Genomic DNA, 16,022 nt, shown 5'->3' with positions numbered 1-16,022 from the left:
CCAAGGTGCCCTCTAGAATCATTTTCCTTCTGCCTGAAAACAACCTTAGTATTTCCTCTAGCGTGGGTCTCTAGGTGGTAATTTTTTTGTTTTATCCTTTAGTGTCTATTTTTCACTTTTATTTTAGAAAGTTTTTTTCACTGAATAATGAACGCCAGGTTCCTCGTGAGTTCCTTGTATTCCACCGTTCTCCAGCTTCCATCATTCCTACTGAGAAGTCAGCCTGAAGTCTTCTCACTGCCACACTGAAAGTTTTGTGCTCTTTTAAGAAGGAGGCTGTGTGTGATGTCATCCCTCTCCATGAATGATTTCTTTTTGCTGCTAAGTAGGGGACACTAACAATCACAGAGAGCCTCAGGCTAAGTTACTGCAGTTAGCTCTGTGCGTGTGTTAGGACTGTTTCTCCCCAGTTCACCCTCCCTCCTAGGGTGCTGCACTTCAAGGTTTTCCTCTTAGGAAAATGCAGAGGAAAGCCAGCACAGAGGCAGGGGGATGTCTCTTTACAGGGGAGTATGGTTGGGACCAGGCTTGTTGTGCTCTAAAGTGGTGGGGACATGGTGATGGGGGCAAGGATCATCAGGGTGGGGTCCCCAGTTCCAGAGGCTGATGGTCGCCAGGCCACGGCCCCTCCCACCCATTTGCTTACTGCATAAATACATCTGTTTGATTGAACTATAATTCACATGCCATACAGCTTGCTCTTTAAAGTGCTCCTGCCTCCGCTTGCTTTTCTGTGTTTTCGTGAAACGTGTCTGCTTTGAGAATTTTGCATTCAGTAGAAGCTGAAAGCTGCAGCAAATTCCTAGTCCGACACACCCAAGGTTCCTCCGCATCCCACCTGGGCTTGTCCTGCCTGGGGGGACGGCCAGAGTGGGGGTCTTCTCTGCAGGGCTGCAGGGGGAGGGCGAGGTGGGGGAGGGGTGGAGGCGGAAGGCTCCCTGCCTGCTCTAGGGTCCTGGAAACGGGTAGTAGCTTCGGGCTCCTCGCAGACCCTGCCTCCTGAGCATGAGGCCACCCCGCACCCTGGGCTTCTGGCACAGTCCAGCAAATGTCCAGCAGGGCATCTGTGTGCCAGGTCACAGAGACAGCATGGACCCAGCCCTGCCCTTGTGGTGGCTGTAATCCCACAGAGGACACAGACATTAAGCAGACACACAGCTGTTTTAGTGCAGGTGAGATGAGGATGCACAGGGCCCCATGACTCAGTCCAGAGGGCCAGGACGGGGCTTTGGGGATGAGGAGGAGTTGGCCAGGTGGAGGAGAGGGAAGAACGTTCCAGATGCAGAACAGATTGTGCAAGATCCCAAGGCTGGTGTGGCGAGAGTCCTTCATCTCATGCACACAAGAACGAGCACCTCGGGTCTCTCTGAGACCACCCCCGCCCCCGCCTGACCCCAGCCCCGTCAGCCAGGGGAGACACTGTGCTGGCAGAGGCTGCACCATCCCCAGGGCCCAGCAGGGCACCAGCAGCTCTCCTCTGTGTGTGAACGCTGCAGGGCCGGGCACCAGAGCTTCCAGGGTTCTGGGGCATCTCAGGCAGCCACCAGGGCAAGGTGAGCACACACGTGTGCAGAGCCAGGGCAGGAACACCGGAAGGTGGCGGGCAGTGTAGCCCCAGGACTTCCAGGTGAGAGAGCCCGCCGTGCCAGCATCAGGAGACAGCAGTTAGGAGCTCACGGAGTGGGGCCTCCACCGGGCACAGTGATAGCACAGAGTTGGTGCTCAGTAGGCAGTGACTAAAGCCCCCACCCACCACTGCTCCCAGCAGAGCTTGGTCCTCAGACCTGGAGATGCCCTGAGGCCACCGGGTGGGGTGTGCTGATGCAATCCCTCCCCAGGGCGGGAAAGGCTGCACAGCTAAAGGAAAGCCAAGTGCCATTCTCAGAAAGTGGGGAATGGGCCAGTGTGCACTATAGACCCCAACCCCAATGTGTGCATGGGGAAACTGAGGCACCAAGCTGAGCGAGTGCATGGGCAGCTCACCGAGCCCCTCTGAAATGCCGGTGGCCCCCAGTCCCAGGGCACCCCCAGATGTGCTCCATCTGATGGAGTCCCATAGGCACAGCCTCCCTGCCCAGGGGTCCCTTCGAGGTTTGTTTTCCACCGTGTCCTCTGCGGTGTTTATTATTCAGCTTCTGTGTGTCCAGACCTATACCAGGCCCCGCTTCGGTACCTGAGTCCCTCCCTTTAAGCCCAGCCAGGCTGGGCGCCCTGCAGGAGTGGAGGCACCTTGGACGCACTGTCGGGGCCTCAGGCCACCCGGCTCCAGGCCTGGTCTGCTGTCCCATGCTCTGGAAGCTTAGGGAAGTTCTTCCTCCTCTGAGGCCTGGTCTTTCCCCAGCTGAAAAAGGAAGAGGTCAGAGCAGATGACCTCCAAGGACCCTCGAGCTCTAGAAGAAATCCTTCTGTGATTCTCTAAGGTGGGGTGGAGGCGGCAGGTGCACCAACACTACCTCTGAACACGCCGGGAGGAAGGGGGTTCCGCTACGCCAGACTCACGGAGAGCTCTGCGGTCGGGGGGCTCTGCCCAGGTGTGTGCGGGGGCGGCAGCCTGTGTGGCAGGCCGTCCCCATCTGAGCTGCTGTCTCTGTTCCAGGCACCTACGTGATGACCGTCACGGCCAACGATGCTGACGACAGCACCACGGCCAACGGGATGGTGCGGTACCGGATCGTGACCCAGACCCCGCAGAGCCCGTCCCAGAATATGTTCACCATCAACAGCGAGACTGGAGACATCGTCACAGTCGCAGCTGGCCTGGACCGAGAGGTGAGGCGGGGCAGGGTCTGCGTGCAGGTGGGTGAGCTCCTGGTCCCCGGGGCTCCGAGTGAGCTGCGGTCAGTCCCAGCACCTTCACCCCAGGACTGCAGGATCCGCTGAGGCCTCACCGCCCTCCAGTGGCCATGAACAGGTGCCCGCTCCGCTCAGACAAGGCTCTGCAGATGAGCTGCTCCTGGTCCTGGGCCCGTCATTCAGCTGGGGAGATGCCCATGGGCCCAGGACCGAGTCGGGAGTGCTGTTGTGAGGCCCGTACAGATGCAGAGGAAGCAGATACCATCCCCATCTCCTCTGTAGCCGGGGGTCCCCCGCCTGCCCTGGGGAGAGAGGGCAGCCCCTGTTTGCCCCCCCCCCCCCACACACACACACACACACACACCTGTGAGCAGCTCATTTCCACAGGCTGGCGCCTCTCCGGGACGTTTGCACAGCTTTTGGCAGAGCAGGTGGTCTGACCGGAGTTTGTGCGTGCAAGCCCCTGTCCACACACTCCCGCACACGTGATGCTCCAGAGGTACAGGTGGGATGGCACGGCTGCCGGCTGCGTCCAAGGAGAGGACAGGACAGCCGAGCAAGGGTCGGGCCCGTGAGCGCCGGCACCTCTGGGATGGTCCCTTTGCAGGGGCAGGGGCAGGGATTACCTAGAGCCCACAGACTGCCCTACCTGCGAGCCATCAGCTCCTGGTCTGTGACAGGGAAAGCACAAGGGCCGAAAGGGCAGTGGGGATGCTCAGGGAGACCCGATGGGGCCTCGCCCTCCAGTCCCAGTGCAGGGGCATGGCTGGCTGCATGCTGGCCCGGGAAACCGTTCCCTCCCTACTCTATATCGGCCGCGAGGGAGCAGCGTCAAATTGGAGAGGCAGCTGGTTCTACTGAGCGACCGGAGAACTGGGAAGGGGAAGGTGTGGGAGTTTCACGGGATTGGGTGCCTGCAGGGGAGGCATGCAGGCGTGCGGAGGGTTCCAGATGCGCAGACGCAGTCCATGAACACACCTCTTCATACATCTCATGTGCAACATGGCAGCAGTCTTCCCTTAGGGCCGGGGTTTTCGTATTATAATAAGCTGGGGATCTAAAGGGGACCATAGGCCACCTGCTCTGGCCTGCACTGGTTTCGTGTCGGTCCGCCCTCCCTCTGGTTTCCGAAGGGGTTGAGGGAGTCCCTGCGGCTTCAGGACCATCTGGTCTCCTTCAGCACAAGTGTCTATAGATAAAGGGACTAAAGACAAACAGCTAAAGCTTTCCCACTGCCGGGTGGAGGGCTGGGAGGTCTGGGGGACTCTGTAGTTTATATTGTAGGAAAAAATATGTGATATTTTCCAGGCTGAAAATATATATAGGCAACATCTGTGGACCCCTCGTCATAGCTGAAAATCTTGTGAGGCCCCGGCAGTCAGTATGGGTGCAGGCTCTGACCCTGGGAGGGATCAAGAGCGCCACGGAGCCCATGACGCCCTGGGGTTCCCCCAGCTGGCCTGGTGCACCCCACAGGAGGGACACCCCCTGGCCTCCCTGGGCCGGGCATTCCTGTGGGCATGTCAAGGCCCATGATAGGGACGGTGCCCAGCCTCCTGGGCTCAGCTCCCCCTGCCCCTACAGATCATGGCCGCTGGGCCAAGGGAGGGCCAGCAGTCCCAGCCACCCAGAGATCTCCCCACCCATTGGCCAGGCTCCAGTGAGACTGACCCGGCAGCTGGACCCCCTGCCCAGGCCGGACACTGAGGCAAGGCGGGGCCAGCCTGCTCCCCCAGGCCCACGGCAGACACAGAGCGGTACCTGCCCCCACCCCCCACCCCCTGCTGTCAGCAGCTTCAGCGTGGCCTGCAAAATGTTCCAAATAAAATGCTCATTTAAAAGCCATTAGAGGTGTGGTTGACAGACGGAGATTTATGAAGATTGAGGGACATGAGGAGACGCTGGTGTTGCGGGCGCTGGCGTTCTCCGCTGTGTGTGCCTGGGGATGTGAACAGCCTGGCTTCTATCCGACGGGAGGCCCCGTCTGGTGCATCTCAGGCGTGGTGTGCTGGAGAGGGCGGTCCCGTGTCTTCCTCCTCCAGGGCTCTTCAGGAACGTAGGTTGTGTGGTTATTTTCCTTGATGATCCTTCAGCTGCTAACATTCAATTCCAGGAAGATCCATTTCTGTCTCCTGTTTCTGTCTCGTGCGTGTGAAACAAGCTGGTTGATGCAGTGAAACCTGGGACCGCCATGTGGACTGGCATCGTGGGGGGACAGCAGAGCCATGGTCCAGGGGCTCAGGGGATGGTCACGGGGCTGGACTTTGGAGCCATGACCCCCGGAACGTCCCTGGGATGCATTGTGTGACAACGCGTCTTTGGCTGGGAGGACCCCTGGCCTTCCTCGGACCCCCAGGCGGGGGATGGGGTGTAACCCAAATGAGGCCCGGCCCCAAGCAGACTGTGACAGGGTCATCACGAGGAACCACGGGGGCCCCAGAGGGAGGCCTGCGTGGACACAGACGGGTGTGGTCGTCCCAGAGAGGACAACAGGCCCTGGCCTACGTGAGTGGCTGGGAGCTGAGCTGCAGGCCTGGGGCAGCTGGGGCAAAGCTAAGGCCCCACCGTGGCCGTGGCATCCTCATTCCCAGCCACGATCAAAACAAGACCTTCATGGGCAGCACATGCCCGGCAGCAGGACCCCTCCCCCCTTCTGTTCCCCCTGCCCCTTTCAAACTGAGCCCAAGGCTAGGAACATCCAGGTCCCTGAGCTGCTCCCTCCGCAGGTTCGATGCAGCCCCTGGCTGGAAGGCGGCTGTGGGTCTTGAATCTGAAACAGACCTGGGCGTGGCCTGCAGCTGGCTGCATTTGGGTACAGAGACAGTGTTGGGCGCCCTCAGGGCTCCTCGTGAGCAGAACCAAAGGTGTTCATGTCATTTCCACGTTATTTTCCTTGTGCAAACGAGTCTGTTTCCCCTTCTAAAGGCACCAGCTGGAGGGCTTCTGTTAGAGACGCTGCCTCCAGCACGCAGCAGCCATGTCCCTGTGCCACCGCCTGGCCCCAAGTCTTCAGCAGCCCCTCCCAGTGGGGACATTGAGGCAGGCTCCCCTCCCCAGACATGGAGAGGTCATCCCCTTGGGCCAGTCTCTGCAGCAGTTTATGGCGGTCTCAAGGTCGTAGGTGACCTCTGAATTTGTGACCCCTTGGCCGGAGGAGACGCAGGGCCCTGGCCTTAGCCACCCCCCTCTGCCCGCTCAGCCATTCCAGGTCCTGTCTACCGCCTTGCACACAGTCTCTCCCGCTTTTTGGCCTTTGCCTCGGAATAGAAGTCCTGGAAGCTGCCAAAGACTAGGCGGGGGTGTGCCGAGGCCAGGGCGCCGCTCGCCAGGGCTCTGCTTTCAGTGTGGTCTGTGCTTAATGTTCAGAGCTGCCCTGCTCTTCCTTCGCCCACCTCCTGGGGCCATCTGAATAATGGTTTGTAGTTAACCGCTTTTGCAGCAGGGGAAGCACGTTGTCGGATTTCAGCAATAAACAGTAAAACAACAGCAGGTTTTAAGACAATGGCTCCAGGACCACTGTTGCCAGGTATTAGTAAACCCACGCAGGCGGCCACTGACAGCAGCGTAGACGCCAAGCGAGCACCAATTCAGCACCCCCGGGGCCTGGCCTTCACCCAGCAGAGCCACTGTCCCCCTGGGCCCAGGCCTGCTGGGCCCGAGAAGCTGATTTCCATCTGGCTTGGCTTATCACAGAAGAGCACACGTCGGGACCATTTCTCCACCAGCCCAGCTTGCCTTGCCTCGGCCAGACAGCTCAGCCACTTCTGAAAAGGACACATCAGTAGTTCCTTTTTCTCTTCCTCCCCCTTTAAAAAGATTCATCTCCCCTGCCCTTGTGCAACAAGCAGAGTCCTGGGGGGAAGCACCAGAGACGCTTCTCAGCACCAGCCTCCATCTGACGAAGTGACTCGTCTTTAGGAAGAAGAAAATCCACAAACATCATTGCCGCCGTGTCTAATTAGGCAGAGCTATGTAAATTGAGCGTTTCTACATGATTAAGATGTCAGGAGAGGTTTCGATAAGACCTGAGCAGTTCAAGTGTCTCTCGTGTACCAGCCGAAGATGCCCCACTTGCTAATCCTATTCATCTGGCGTTGTTTCCTAATTAGAATATTTATGGCCTAATGAGGAGGTGAACGTGCCGCCCGAGCCCCGTCCTGAAGGTGAGAGTGGGCTCTGCAGGCGCAGGCGCCATTGCGATTGTTGTGCAGTGAAATTAGCACCGGGCCAGCGTTGTTCTCAGCGTCCCTTCCAGGCTGCTCCCAAGGACGTGGATTTTGTTATTAGAAACTGAATCCGGCCTCCCGGTCCTATCACAAGAGGACTATCACCTGGTGACCTTCATCAGCTTGAAATTTCTTCCCAAACAAGGTGGGCCAAATTCGTGATCTCCTGGTCTGAAAGGATTCTGGGGAAAGCAAAACCCACACCTCCCCGAACGTCTTTAAGACCCTCCGCCCGCCCGGCGCTGTCATCCGATGGATGGAGAGTGATAAAGTGGCTTTGTTCTACCACTCGGGATATCGTTCTTACCACCATCGACTTTAGTTAATGTATTCGCATGATTCAAATTCCAGTAGAAAGTGTTCGTCGGTGCCCAGAATGTCCCCTTTCCGTTTGAAAGCAGCGTGGCATTCTGAAGGCGTTTCTCCCAGGCAGCGAGCCTCTCGTAAGCCCCACCCAGAGGCGTCTGCCTGGGGAGGGCAGTGGCCTGGGGGAGGCGGGGTTCAGCGTTTCCCGCTGGCTGGGTTTTGAATCACTGTCATGGAACCCTGTTTTGAAGACACTGAATATGGCTATGTCGTCTCGGAGAAAAAAAATATTAGCAATTGAGACAAATCTGCTGACCCACCTTGGGCCGGATTTGTGCCCCTGAAGTCTTCTTGATCTCCCCTCCGCCCCCTCCCAAAAGAAGAGAAGAGAAGGAAGAACAGCGGTGAGAAGCGGGGCCCAGCCAAGGAGCCATCATCTTGGGGCTTCCACCTCCCTCCAAAACAGAGTCCTCGGCTCCCGAGTCCCATAGCGTCCCCCAAGTGTGGGGCACTGAGCAGCCCCATGAGGACCCCAGGCCAGCAGGTCACCCCCAGGACGCAGAGGCCGCCACCCCTGGCCTTGGGGGTGAGGGTCGGATGCAGAGAGAGGGTTGGGGTTTGGGCGCGGCCCCCACACAGGATGAGATTCCCAAGCACGCCAGGCAGTGCGTGCTCTGAAGGTTGGGCCACACATGAGCTGGTGCCCACCGCTGCTGTCTCGAGGTTTCTGAAGGCCAGAGCTGGCAGGTGTGGCCACCCAGCAAGGTGAGAAGAGGTGCCAGTGAGTTACAGAGTGAGGGCCCCCCAGGCCCCAGGAGGGCAGGAACAGCGGTGCTAATGGTGACCTGGTTTCATGGGGGACCCTGGATGGCAGAGGAGGGGGCTGAGCCACAGGATGGCCCAGGTGACCCCCGACCAACTCAGGCTACTTCCTGCCGAGGTCCCTCCCTGGTGAGGAAGCTGAGTGCCCCTTACACCCACCAGCATGTAGGGGTCCTGCTGCCACAGGGCATGAGTGTCAGCCACGCTGAGCAGGGTCACAGCAGAGCAGGGTCAGGACAGCTCCTCCATCCACGGACACCACTGGAGGATGAGCCTGCAGCCCCTGAGCGGTTCTCCCACCGTGGGGCCACGTGCACACGGTGTGATCTCCGTGCCTCAGGAACCTGCACGCGAAGGGAGGGGAGGCGATGGCCGTGGAGTCTGAGGGGAGGCTCCATTCCAGCCGTGGCATTTCGTAACCAAAGTGCCAAGTGTGGGTCCGGGGCAGGGCTGCAGGAGAGGGAAGCGGTGGCTGCGGAAGAAAGAAACCATTTCGTGGTGCAGCTCCCCAGCGAGCCACTCCCGTGAGCCGACCGCAACATGAACAGTGGCCAGGATTACGGCCCTACCTGGCAGCAGCGGCCAAGACTCCCGCCTCAGAGCCTCCAGTGGTCAATTAGTCGACCGCTGTTCATCTGCCTTTGGAACCGGGCCCAGGCGGCTGGGGTTGTAGCTGGAGCAGGGGCCAGCGTCTCCATCTGAGAAGGGCCAGCGCCAGGCAGAGGGCAGGAAGAGGAGGGGGCGGCACGTGGGGGGCTGCCAGTGGGGAGGAGTGAGAACCCGTCACAGCCGGAAGTCCAGGTCTCCTGGGGGCCACTGGCCCAGCCACAGACCTGGCCCAATCAGCATCTGGAGTAGGTTTAATCGTGGTCCCCAGAAAAGCTATGTCCACACCCTGACCCCTGGCAATGTGACCTTGTCTGGAAAAGCGGCCTTTGCAGATGTAAAGATCTGGAGATAAAATCGTCTGCATTGGGGTGGACCCTAAATCCTTATAGAGGCAGAGGGAGACACAGGGGAGAAGGCTGCATGGAGACCGAGGCAGAGACCAGACGATAAGGCTACAAGCCAAGGGCACCTGGAGCCGCCAGGAGGTGGAAGAGGCAGGACGAGTCCTCCCTCAAGCCCCTGGATGGAGCCGGACGCTGCCCACCCCTCCACCTCGAACCTCTGGCCTTCTGGACTGCTGTTTTTAAGCCACCTCATTTGACCAGACCCTGACAGGAAGCGGCCCGACTCAGTCCCTTTTGCTGAGAAGCCTGTGTCTGGCTTTGTGCTGAGGCTTTATTGGCACACAGCGTGGTTGACCGTCTGCACATGGGCGGTGCCAAGCTCTAGGACGGCACCGTGACGTGAAAGTCAGGTTACTTAGGAGGAAGGAGCGGGGATTTCCTCTGCACCCTGGGCGGCACGGCCCCTTTGTCGGTCAGATCCAGGGTCTCAAACCCAGAGACAGGTCCCACCACAGAGGTGCAGTTTGTATTAATCTTGTTTTAACTCGGCCAACGTCAAAGCAGGAGATTTCTATTCAAATCCTGCCTTCTGGATTCTCTCAAGATTCAGATCCTCTGGTCATAGGGCCTGCTTTCCTGCAAGGCGCCAGGAGGCCTGGGCTAAGGGAGTGACCACCCAGGGCTCTGAAGCCCCTGGCCCGGCGGATGCAGCCCCTCCCTCCCGGTGCTCCCACGACAGGCCCAGGGTGCTCCCTGAGTCATTGTGTGCCCTGGGCCGGAGGGTGCAGCCGCCTCCCTCCCGGTGCTCCGACACCAGGCCCAGGGTGCTCCCTGAGTCACTGTGTGCAGCTGTTTTCCCTGCCGTGGAGAAATACTTCCTCTAGGTCTAACAAAAGTGAGAAATTGAAAGACAAAAAGGCCCGTGTGTCTCAGGAGAATGGGAGAGGGAGTGTGTCCGCGGAAAGGCTGGATATTCCCGAGTGTTTCCCAGCACCCCAGGTGGCGTGGGCCGCCCCAGCCCCCTGCCCCTTCCTATCTGTCCGAGAAGTCACCTGGCCCGCCCTGCAGGTGCCTTTCCTTCTCTTTTATGTCCACCATCTGCCCCACACCCGACAGAAGCCACTCAGACCATGGGGCACCTACTCCGCTGTCTCCAGCCTCTGCACATCCCCTGCTCTGTCCACACCCAGAAGCCCAGCGATCCTGTTCAAACACCAGTCTGAGCTCTTGTCTTCTCAAACCCTACCATGTTTCCTGTCTCACCCAGAATGAGAAACAAACCCAGCCCCATTCCCCCGGCACCCCAAGCCCGCCCCGCCTGCCCCAGGGCCTTCTCGCTGGCTGTTCCCCCCGCCTACAGCATTCCTCCTGAGAGCCCCACGCCTCAATAGCCACCATGTCTGCTTGGAAGACAGCCCTGCCTGCCGCCCGGTTTAATGTAGCGCACTGAGTGCCCTGTCCCTCTCTCCTGCTGTGTTTTTCTACGTGGCCTCTGTCCCCAGCTGATATGATACTCTTTGCTATTTGCTGTCGGTCTCCTCCCCTAGAGCCATGCTTCCAACCTAGGGCGACGTCTGTCTTGGGACACTGGGCAAGCGGTGGCATCTGTGGTTGTCACAGCTCGGTGGGGGGCGCCACCGGCATTGCATGGGTGGAGGCCAGGAATGCTCAGCACCCCTCAGTGCCCAGGACACCCCACAGCAAAGAACGACCCAGCCCCAGGGCTGACAGTGCCCAGTTTGGGAAAAGCTTCCCCAGAGCATCAGTCACAGGAGGGCAAGGGCTCCAGGAGCCACTGGAATCCATGGCTCAGAAACCCCAGGCCCCTGGAGAGCTCAGGCACGTGGCCTTCCACAGTCGGGTGTGACTGCCCGGCCCCTGTGAGGGAAGTGTTGTCCTCTGTGACCCAGGGGTGGGGGGCCAGGAGAGGCCCCAGGGAGGAGCCCCCAGCGCCTGCTGGACTGAGGGGACCTCCCCTGCCTGCCCCCATCTTGTTCCTCCCAGACATCTAGACTCTTCGAATCACCAGCAGTCATTCCTGGCAGCTCCTCTTCCCTCTGTGCCCAGCAGATAATGCGAGAGACAGAGAGACAGAGAGAGAGAGACGGGGAAACGGGAGGGTCCCAGCATCCTCCCCCACCCCCATTGGTGGGTTTTGTGGATTTAGGAAGCAGAGACCTTTGGCCTCCCCTGCCCCCAACAGCAGGCCAAGGAAGGAATCGCTGCCTGGAACTGGGACTCGCTGCCCGGAACTGGGAAATGCTGGTGTTTTCTCTGGGTTTGATCCAGCTCAGCGCAGCAGAAAGCAAACCTGGCTATAGAGTGAGAGGGGAGGGTCTGCTGGAGTTGGGCTCATGGGGCACAGTGCAGAGGCTCTGGGCCACCAGTGAATGCGGCCAGAGCTAGGGACACCGGAGGCTCCAAGGGGTCATAAAACCCACAAGAGCTGAGGCAGCTGCACGTCACTGTCCTGGCTGTGCAAAGGCAGCTGAGCAGAAGGTTGAGTGAGACACGCTTCCTTCAACGCAGCAACCCGGACAGCTAACGGGCCGGGTCCCCAGGTTTCAGCCCCTCATCCTGGAGGACGCAGAGTCTGCGGAGCCAGGAGTGGTGAGGGAGAGACAGTGGCAGTGGGCGGTCCACGAGTTTAAAGGGGTGGGCAGGGTGTTCAGGAAGGAGGGAGGGAAGATGGCCACCCCTTGGGACTCCCCGTGTGGCCGTGCCCCTGAGCAGGGGTGATCTCTCGGTGACAACCTGGGGGCACCCAGTGAGGGGCTCCATGCTCAGCCCCTCCCCACCCCAGGCGAGGGAACCTCAGAAAGGAGCCCTCTGCACCCCCGGACCTGCATTTGAAGGCTGAAGGGCTGAGCACCTCACCTCGGGGGCCTGCTGCTGCTAGTTCCTGGGTACCCCGGGAAACTCACCTGGACAAGTGGGGTGTGCCACCCAGGCAGCGCCTCCTCCCAGAACAGCAGCAGCCCCGAAGGGCTGAGGGGTTTGGAGGAAGGAGAAGGCCCTGCGGTGGGGGCAGGGAAGGCTTCCTGGAGAGGGACTCAGCCTATAGGGGAAGGTGCAGGGTCGGGACACCGGCTGGAGCCCTGGGCTAGGAGTAGGCATAGGGTAGGCCCCAGGTCCCTTCAGCCTGGAGGGTCCCTTCTCTGATAGCCTAAGGGTCAGCCTGCAGGCCCAGCACAGAGCCTGGCCAGGACCACTGCCAGCCAGAGGCAGCCCCCACCCCACCAGCTTGGTGATGCACGCTAGAGTGGACATAGGGTGCTGAGTCCTTCGGGGCCCTGCAAGGCAGCGGGGACTGAAGTCGACACACAGTGCGTTCGTGCCTGTGCCTTGAGAGGGAGCTCACACGCCACCAAACACACCCTTTAACTGTACCCTTCAGCGGGGTTCCGTGGTCACGAGGTTGTGCAACCATCACCTCGACTGAGCTCCCAGACTCTTCCATCACCCCAGAACCATCACTTCCATTTCTCCTCGACGCCCTTCCCCCCAGCTCCCCCAGCCCCTGGCAGCCCCGAATCTTCTTTCTGCTTCTACGGATTTGCCTGTTCTGGACATTTCCTGTAAGTGGGCTCGTTCCACGCATGGCGTTTCGTGTCTGGCGTCTCTCACCGAGCGTCACCGTGGTAGTTCGTGTCTGCGTTTCATGCCTCTTTATGGCTGAATAATATTCCGCTGCATGCGGCAGCCACATTCTCTTTGTCCATTCATCACTCAATGGACACTTGGCTGTTCGGCCCTTTTGACTGCTGTGAATGGTGCTGCTTTGAACGAGGGCGTGCAAGTGTTTGTCAGAACCCCTGGTTTGAGCTCTTTTGGATACATACCCAGGAGTGGAGCTGCCAGGCCCCGTGGTGCCTCTTGTGAGGACCCCCAGCCTGTTTTCTGAGGTGCCTCCACTCCCTTCTCCCACAGCATCTAATCTTCATGCCAGAGTCACATTTTCAGGCTCCGGACAGACCCCAGGTGCTGTGCAGCCTGAGGATGAGACGCAGAGCAGGGCCTGGCCCTCTGTCTGCGCCATCTCTCAGCTTCCGAGGGGATGGAGGTTCCAGCAGTGACAGCTGGGAAGGCCCTTGGGAAGTGTATGGTCCAGGAGGAAGCGGTGGGAACAGCGCTGACCTGAGAGGAGCTGGAGAGCTCCCAGAGCAGCAGCCGCCGTCGCGCTGGGACTGGCTCCGGCTCACCAAGAAGGAAGGGATGCAGGGCATCTGCAAGGCTGGGCTGCAGGGCCTTGGGACTCCTTTTATACCCCTATACGGACTGCCTCTAGGTGCAGAGAGCCCGGAGTGGGTGGGGGAGGCGTGCTTGCAGCCTGGCAGATGAGACCATCCCTAGATGGTGGCTGGGGTGGGGGCAGCATCCAGGAGAACTTCAGGATCTGAGCTCCAGACACAGCTCCTGCCAGGGTGCCTCATTGGCTGTGTGGCCAGCCAGCCAATGCTGGGTATGGGCAGGGCACACTCGACTCAGGAAGCTTTGATGCCTTTCTAGGGCAGGCAGGCCGCCTGCATTATTGATGGCTATTCTGCAAAATTTACATGCTGAGCTATGGGGAGGGGAGCAAAAACCCCAGGGATGGCCCACTGTGGTTCTCTTCTCTTCTTTTGAACTTGAAAATGGCCAAATCACTTTTTAATGAATTCACTGCGGCTCCACTGCTGATGGCATGGCTGGCTCCAGAGACCTCTGCCATGTTCTCTGCACCCGGCAGAAGCAGGAAGGGTAGGGGCCCCAGCCCAGGACATGAGCAGGCATCCAGCAGGGCACACCTGGCTGTGCAGGACTCCCGCTGCCCGCCCAGACACCTCCCTCAAGGGTTGACGTGGGGAGTGGAGGTTGCACATGTCAGCCATGGAGAGAGGACACTGGGACACTGGTCCAGAGCTGAGTCCTCAGTCATCTGCTTGTCCTATGAGGGCTGGGAGACACTTGCTGGCCTCCGGAGCACTCACCAGCCCCTGACCTCGGGGAAGCTGCAGGCCTTCATCTTCTGCAAAGTGGGAGGGCGCCATGCCCCTGTGCCACACAGGCCCTTGGAAGGCTGCACACAGCGAGGTCTGTTGGGGCACCGGGAGGAGGTGCCAGACACTTCTGAGAACAGGGCCTTGCCCTGTGGTTAACGTGGGGCTCCCCTCGCCTGCCTCATAGGAATGAAATGCATTTGACGGCAAAGGGCGCAGCCCCATGTAAGCCTTTTAGATAAATATGTTGAAACCTCCAGCCAAGCCAGCCCAGGCCCGCTACATGCAGACCAGCCACGTCTGCAAGGAGACCTGTCTGCGGGAGCTCCCATGACCGCCTCATGAGAACATGCCTGGGTCCTGCCCACCCACCCTCTCGCCCCAGATACCATCCAGGAAAAGGGGGAGATGGAGACAGTGATGAGGTCAGGATCCTGACCCCACCTCCCCAGTGCTCCCAGGGGAGCCAGGCCAACCCTGCCTGGACTTCAGAAGCCCCACCAGCGGGAAGGCCACTGGCTGCTTCCGGGGGTCCCCTGGGAGAGTTCTTCCTTCCTGCGGGTCTAGCTTCCTGCCCCTACCCAGCCAGGAGACACCCCTGCCCTGCCTGTCGAAATCAAGACCCAGCTGCCCTCTAGTGGCAGTCAGCTGCACACACATAGACACAACACATGCATGCACATCCATCACATGTGGGTTTACATGCATACGGCGGTGCACACATACAGGTGTGTATACACGCACACACAGGCCTACACACTCGTGCACAAGCACGCATACACACACATGCACACACACAATACACTGTACATGTCTCTGGGTTTCTACAATGCTTGATTTATTTTCAATATATAGAAAAGAATACATTTCTTTCCTATACATTGAAAGCACCGCAGCCAGGGGTGGCTTCCATGAACCGGCTCTGATTCAACGACTAAAGAAATGGAGACTTGGGGAATGATGTCATGCTGCAAGTCTGTGACAGCGGTTTCTCTGCGGGCTGACATTCGTCTCCGCTTGGATCCCTCCCTTGCCCGCCGGCCTGTGTCAGTCTCCTGTTTTCCAGTCTGGTCCTTCTGGCAGTGCCATGCTGCGGGAGGAGGCGGCCACGGCCAAATAAACATGTAGCTGAGAGCAGCCTGGGGGCCCCACGCTGCAGGATGGGTGGCCGAGGGGGGCCGGTGCAGGCAGGCAGTGGGGCACCGCCTGAGGGGACATCACGCCCAGGAAGGAGGCTGCTGAGAGCCCCCTGCAGCTTCGATTTCCAAGTCTGTCCTGGGAGGGAGAAGAAAATCAGATTTGTAAAGAACAAGAGAAACTTGGGTGAAAAACGAAGAGTGTCCACAGCGAGGCTGCCTGCTGCCCTGTCAGAAAACCTGATTTCGTTTCCTGGGGGAGCAGGGACTGAAGTGAGATGCAGCCACATCCCCGCAGAGCCGCCGCCACTGCCGGTACACACAGATGGGGCATGGATGAAATGAGCCTCCGCAGGCAGGATCCCGGCCCCTCGCCAAGGTGGCATGGGTATCTGACATTTGGGTTCGCATTGGCAAGCCTGTCCACCGCTGCTGGCACTGTCCCCAGCCCATCTCTGCAGCATCCTACCCAGAGGCAGAGCCAACCTTCAGGCTCCGTCCAGCCGCTGCGAGGGAGGGCCGGGTGCTCACAGGTGAAGAAGAACACGGCCAGGGTGGGGAAGCTTCCAGAGGTGGGCTGGCTGGTCTCTGCCTTGATGAACAGGAGGGTACATTTTCTTTCTGTTGGGATCCTGAGGCACAGAAACCTTGGGGAAGGGACCTCTGCTATGGGTAGTCCAAGGCCTCAGGCCCGGCGAGTGTCTGGACACACATTGGTCCGCAGTTAGAAGGCAGATCCTGATCCTGAGGTTGCCAAGAGCAGCCAGTCAAGGGTGGCGCCAGCTCTGCTGTTTCTATGATGTCCAT

General features: G+C 59.4%; 1 protein-coding gene across 1 annotated transcript in view; it reads left to right on the top strand.

Moving 5' to 3' along the window:
* CDH4 (cadherin 4) overlaps nucleotides 1-16,022 on the top strand; it is a 197,013-nt gene that overhangs the window by 133,103 nt on the left and 47,888 nt on the right. Inside the window, exons 6-9 of the mRNA XM_058433264.1 lie at nucleotides 2,597-2,769; nucleotides 3,474-3,680; nucleotides 4,249-4,307; nucleotides 5,520-5,605. Coding sequence (XP_058289247.1) covers nucleotides 2,597-2,769; nucleotides 3,474-3,680; nucleotides 4,249-4,307; nucleotides 5,520-5,605 — 525 coding nt within the window. The remainder of the gene's footprint in view (nucleotides 1-2,596; nucleotides 2,770-3,473; nucleotides 3,681-4,248; nucleotides 4,308-5,519; nucleotides 5,606-16,022) is intronic.

Source organism: Hylobates moloch, unplaced genomic scaffold, assembly GCF_009828535.3.
Source record: "Hylobates moloch isolate HMO894 unplaced genomic scaffold, HMol_V3 SCAFFOLD_21, whole genome shotgun sequence".
In the NCBI taxonomy this organism is placed as follows: Eukaryota; Metazoa; Chordata; class Mammalia; order Primates; family Hylobatidae; genus Hylobates; species Hylobates moloch.
The sequence above is the reverse complement of the archived record's forward strand: the minus strand, read 5'-3'. Positions and strand labels throughout refer to the sequence as shown.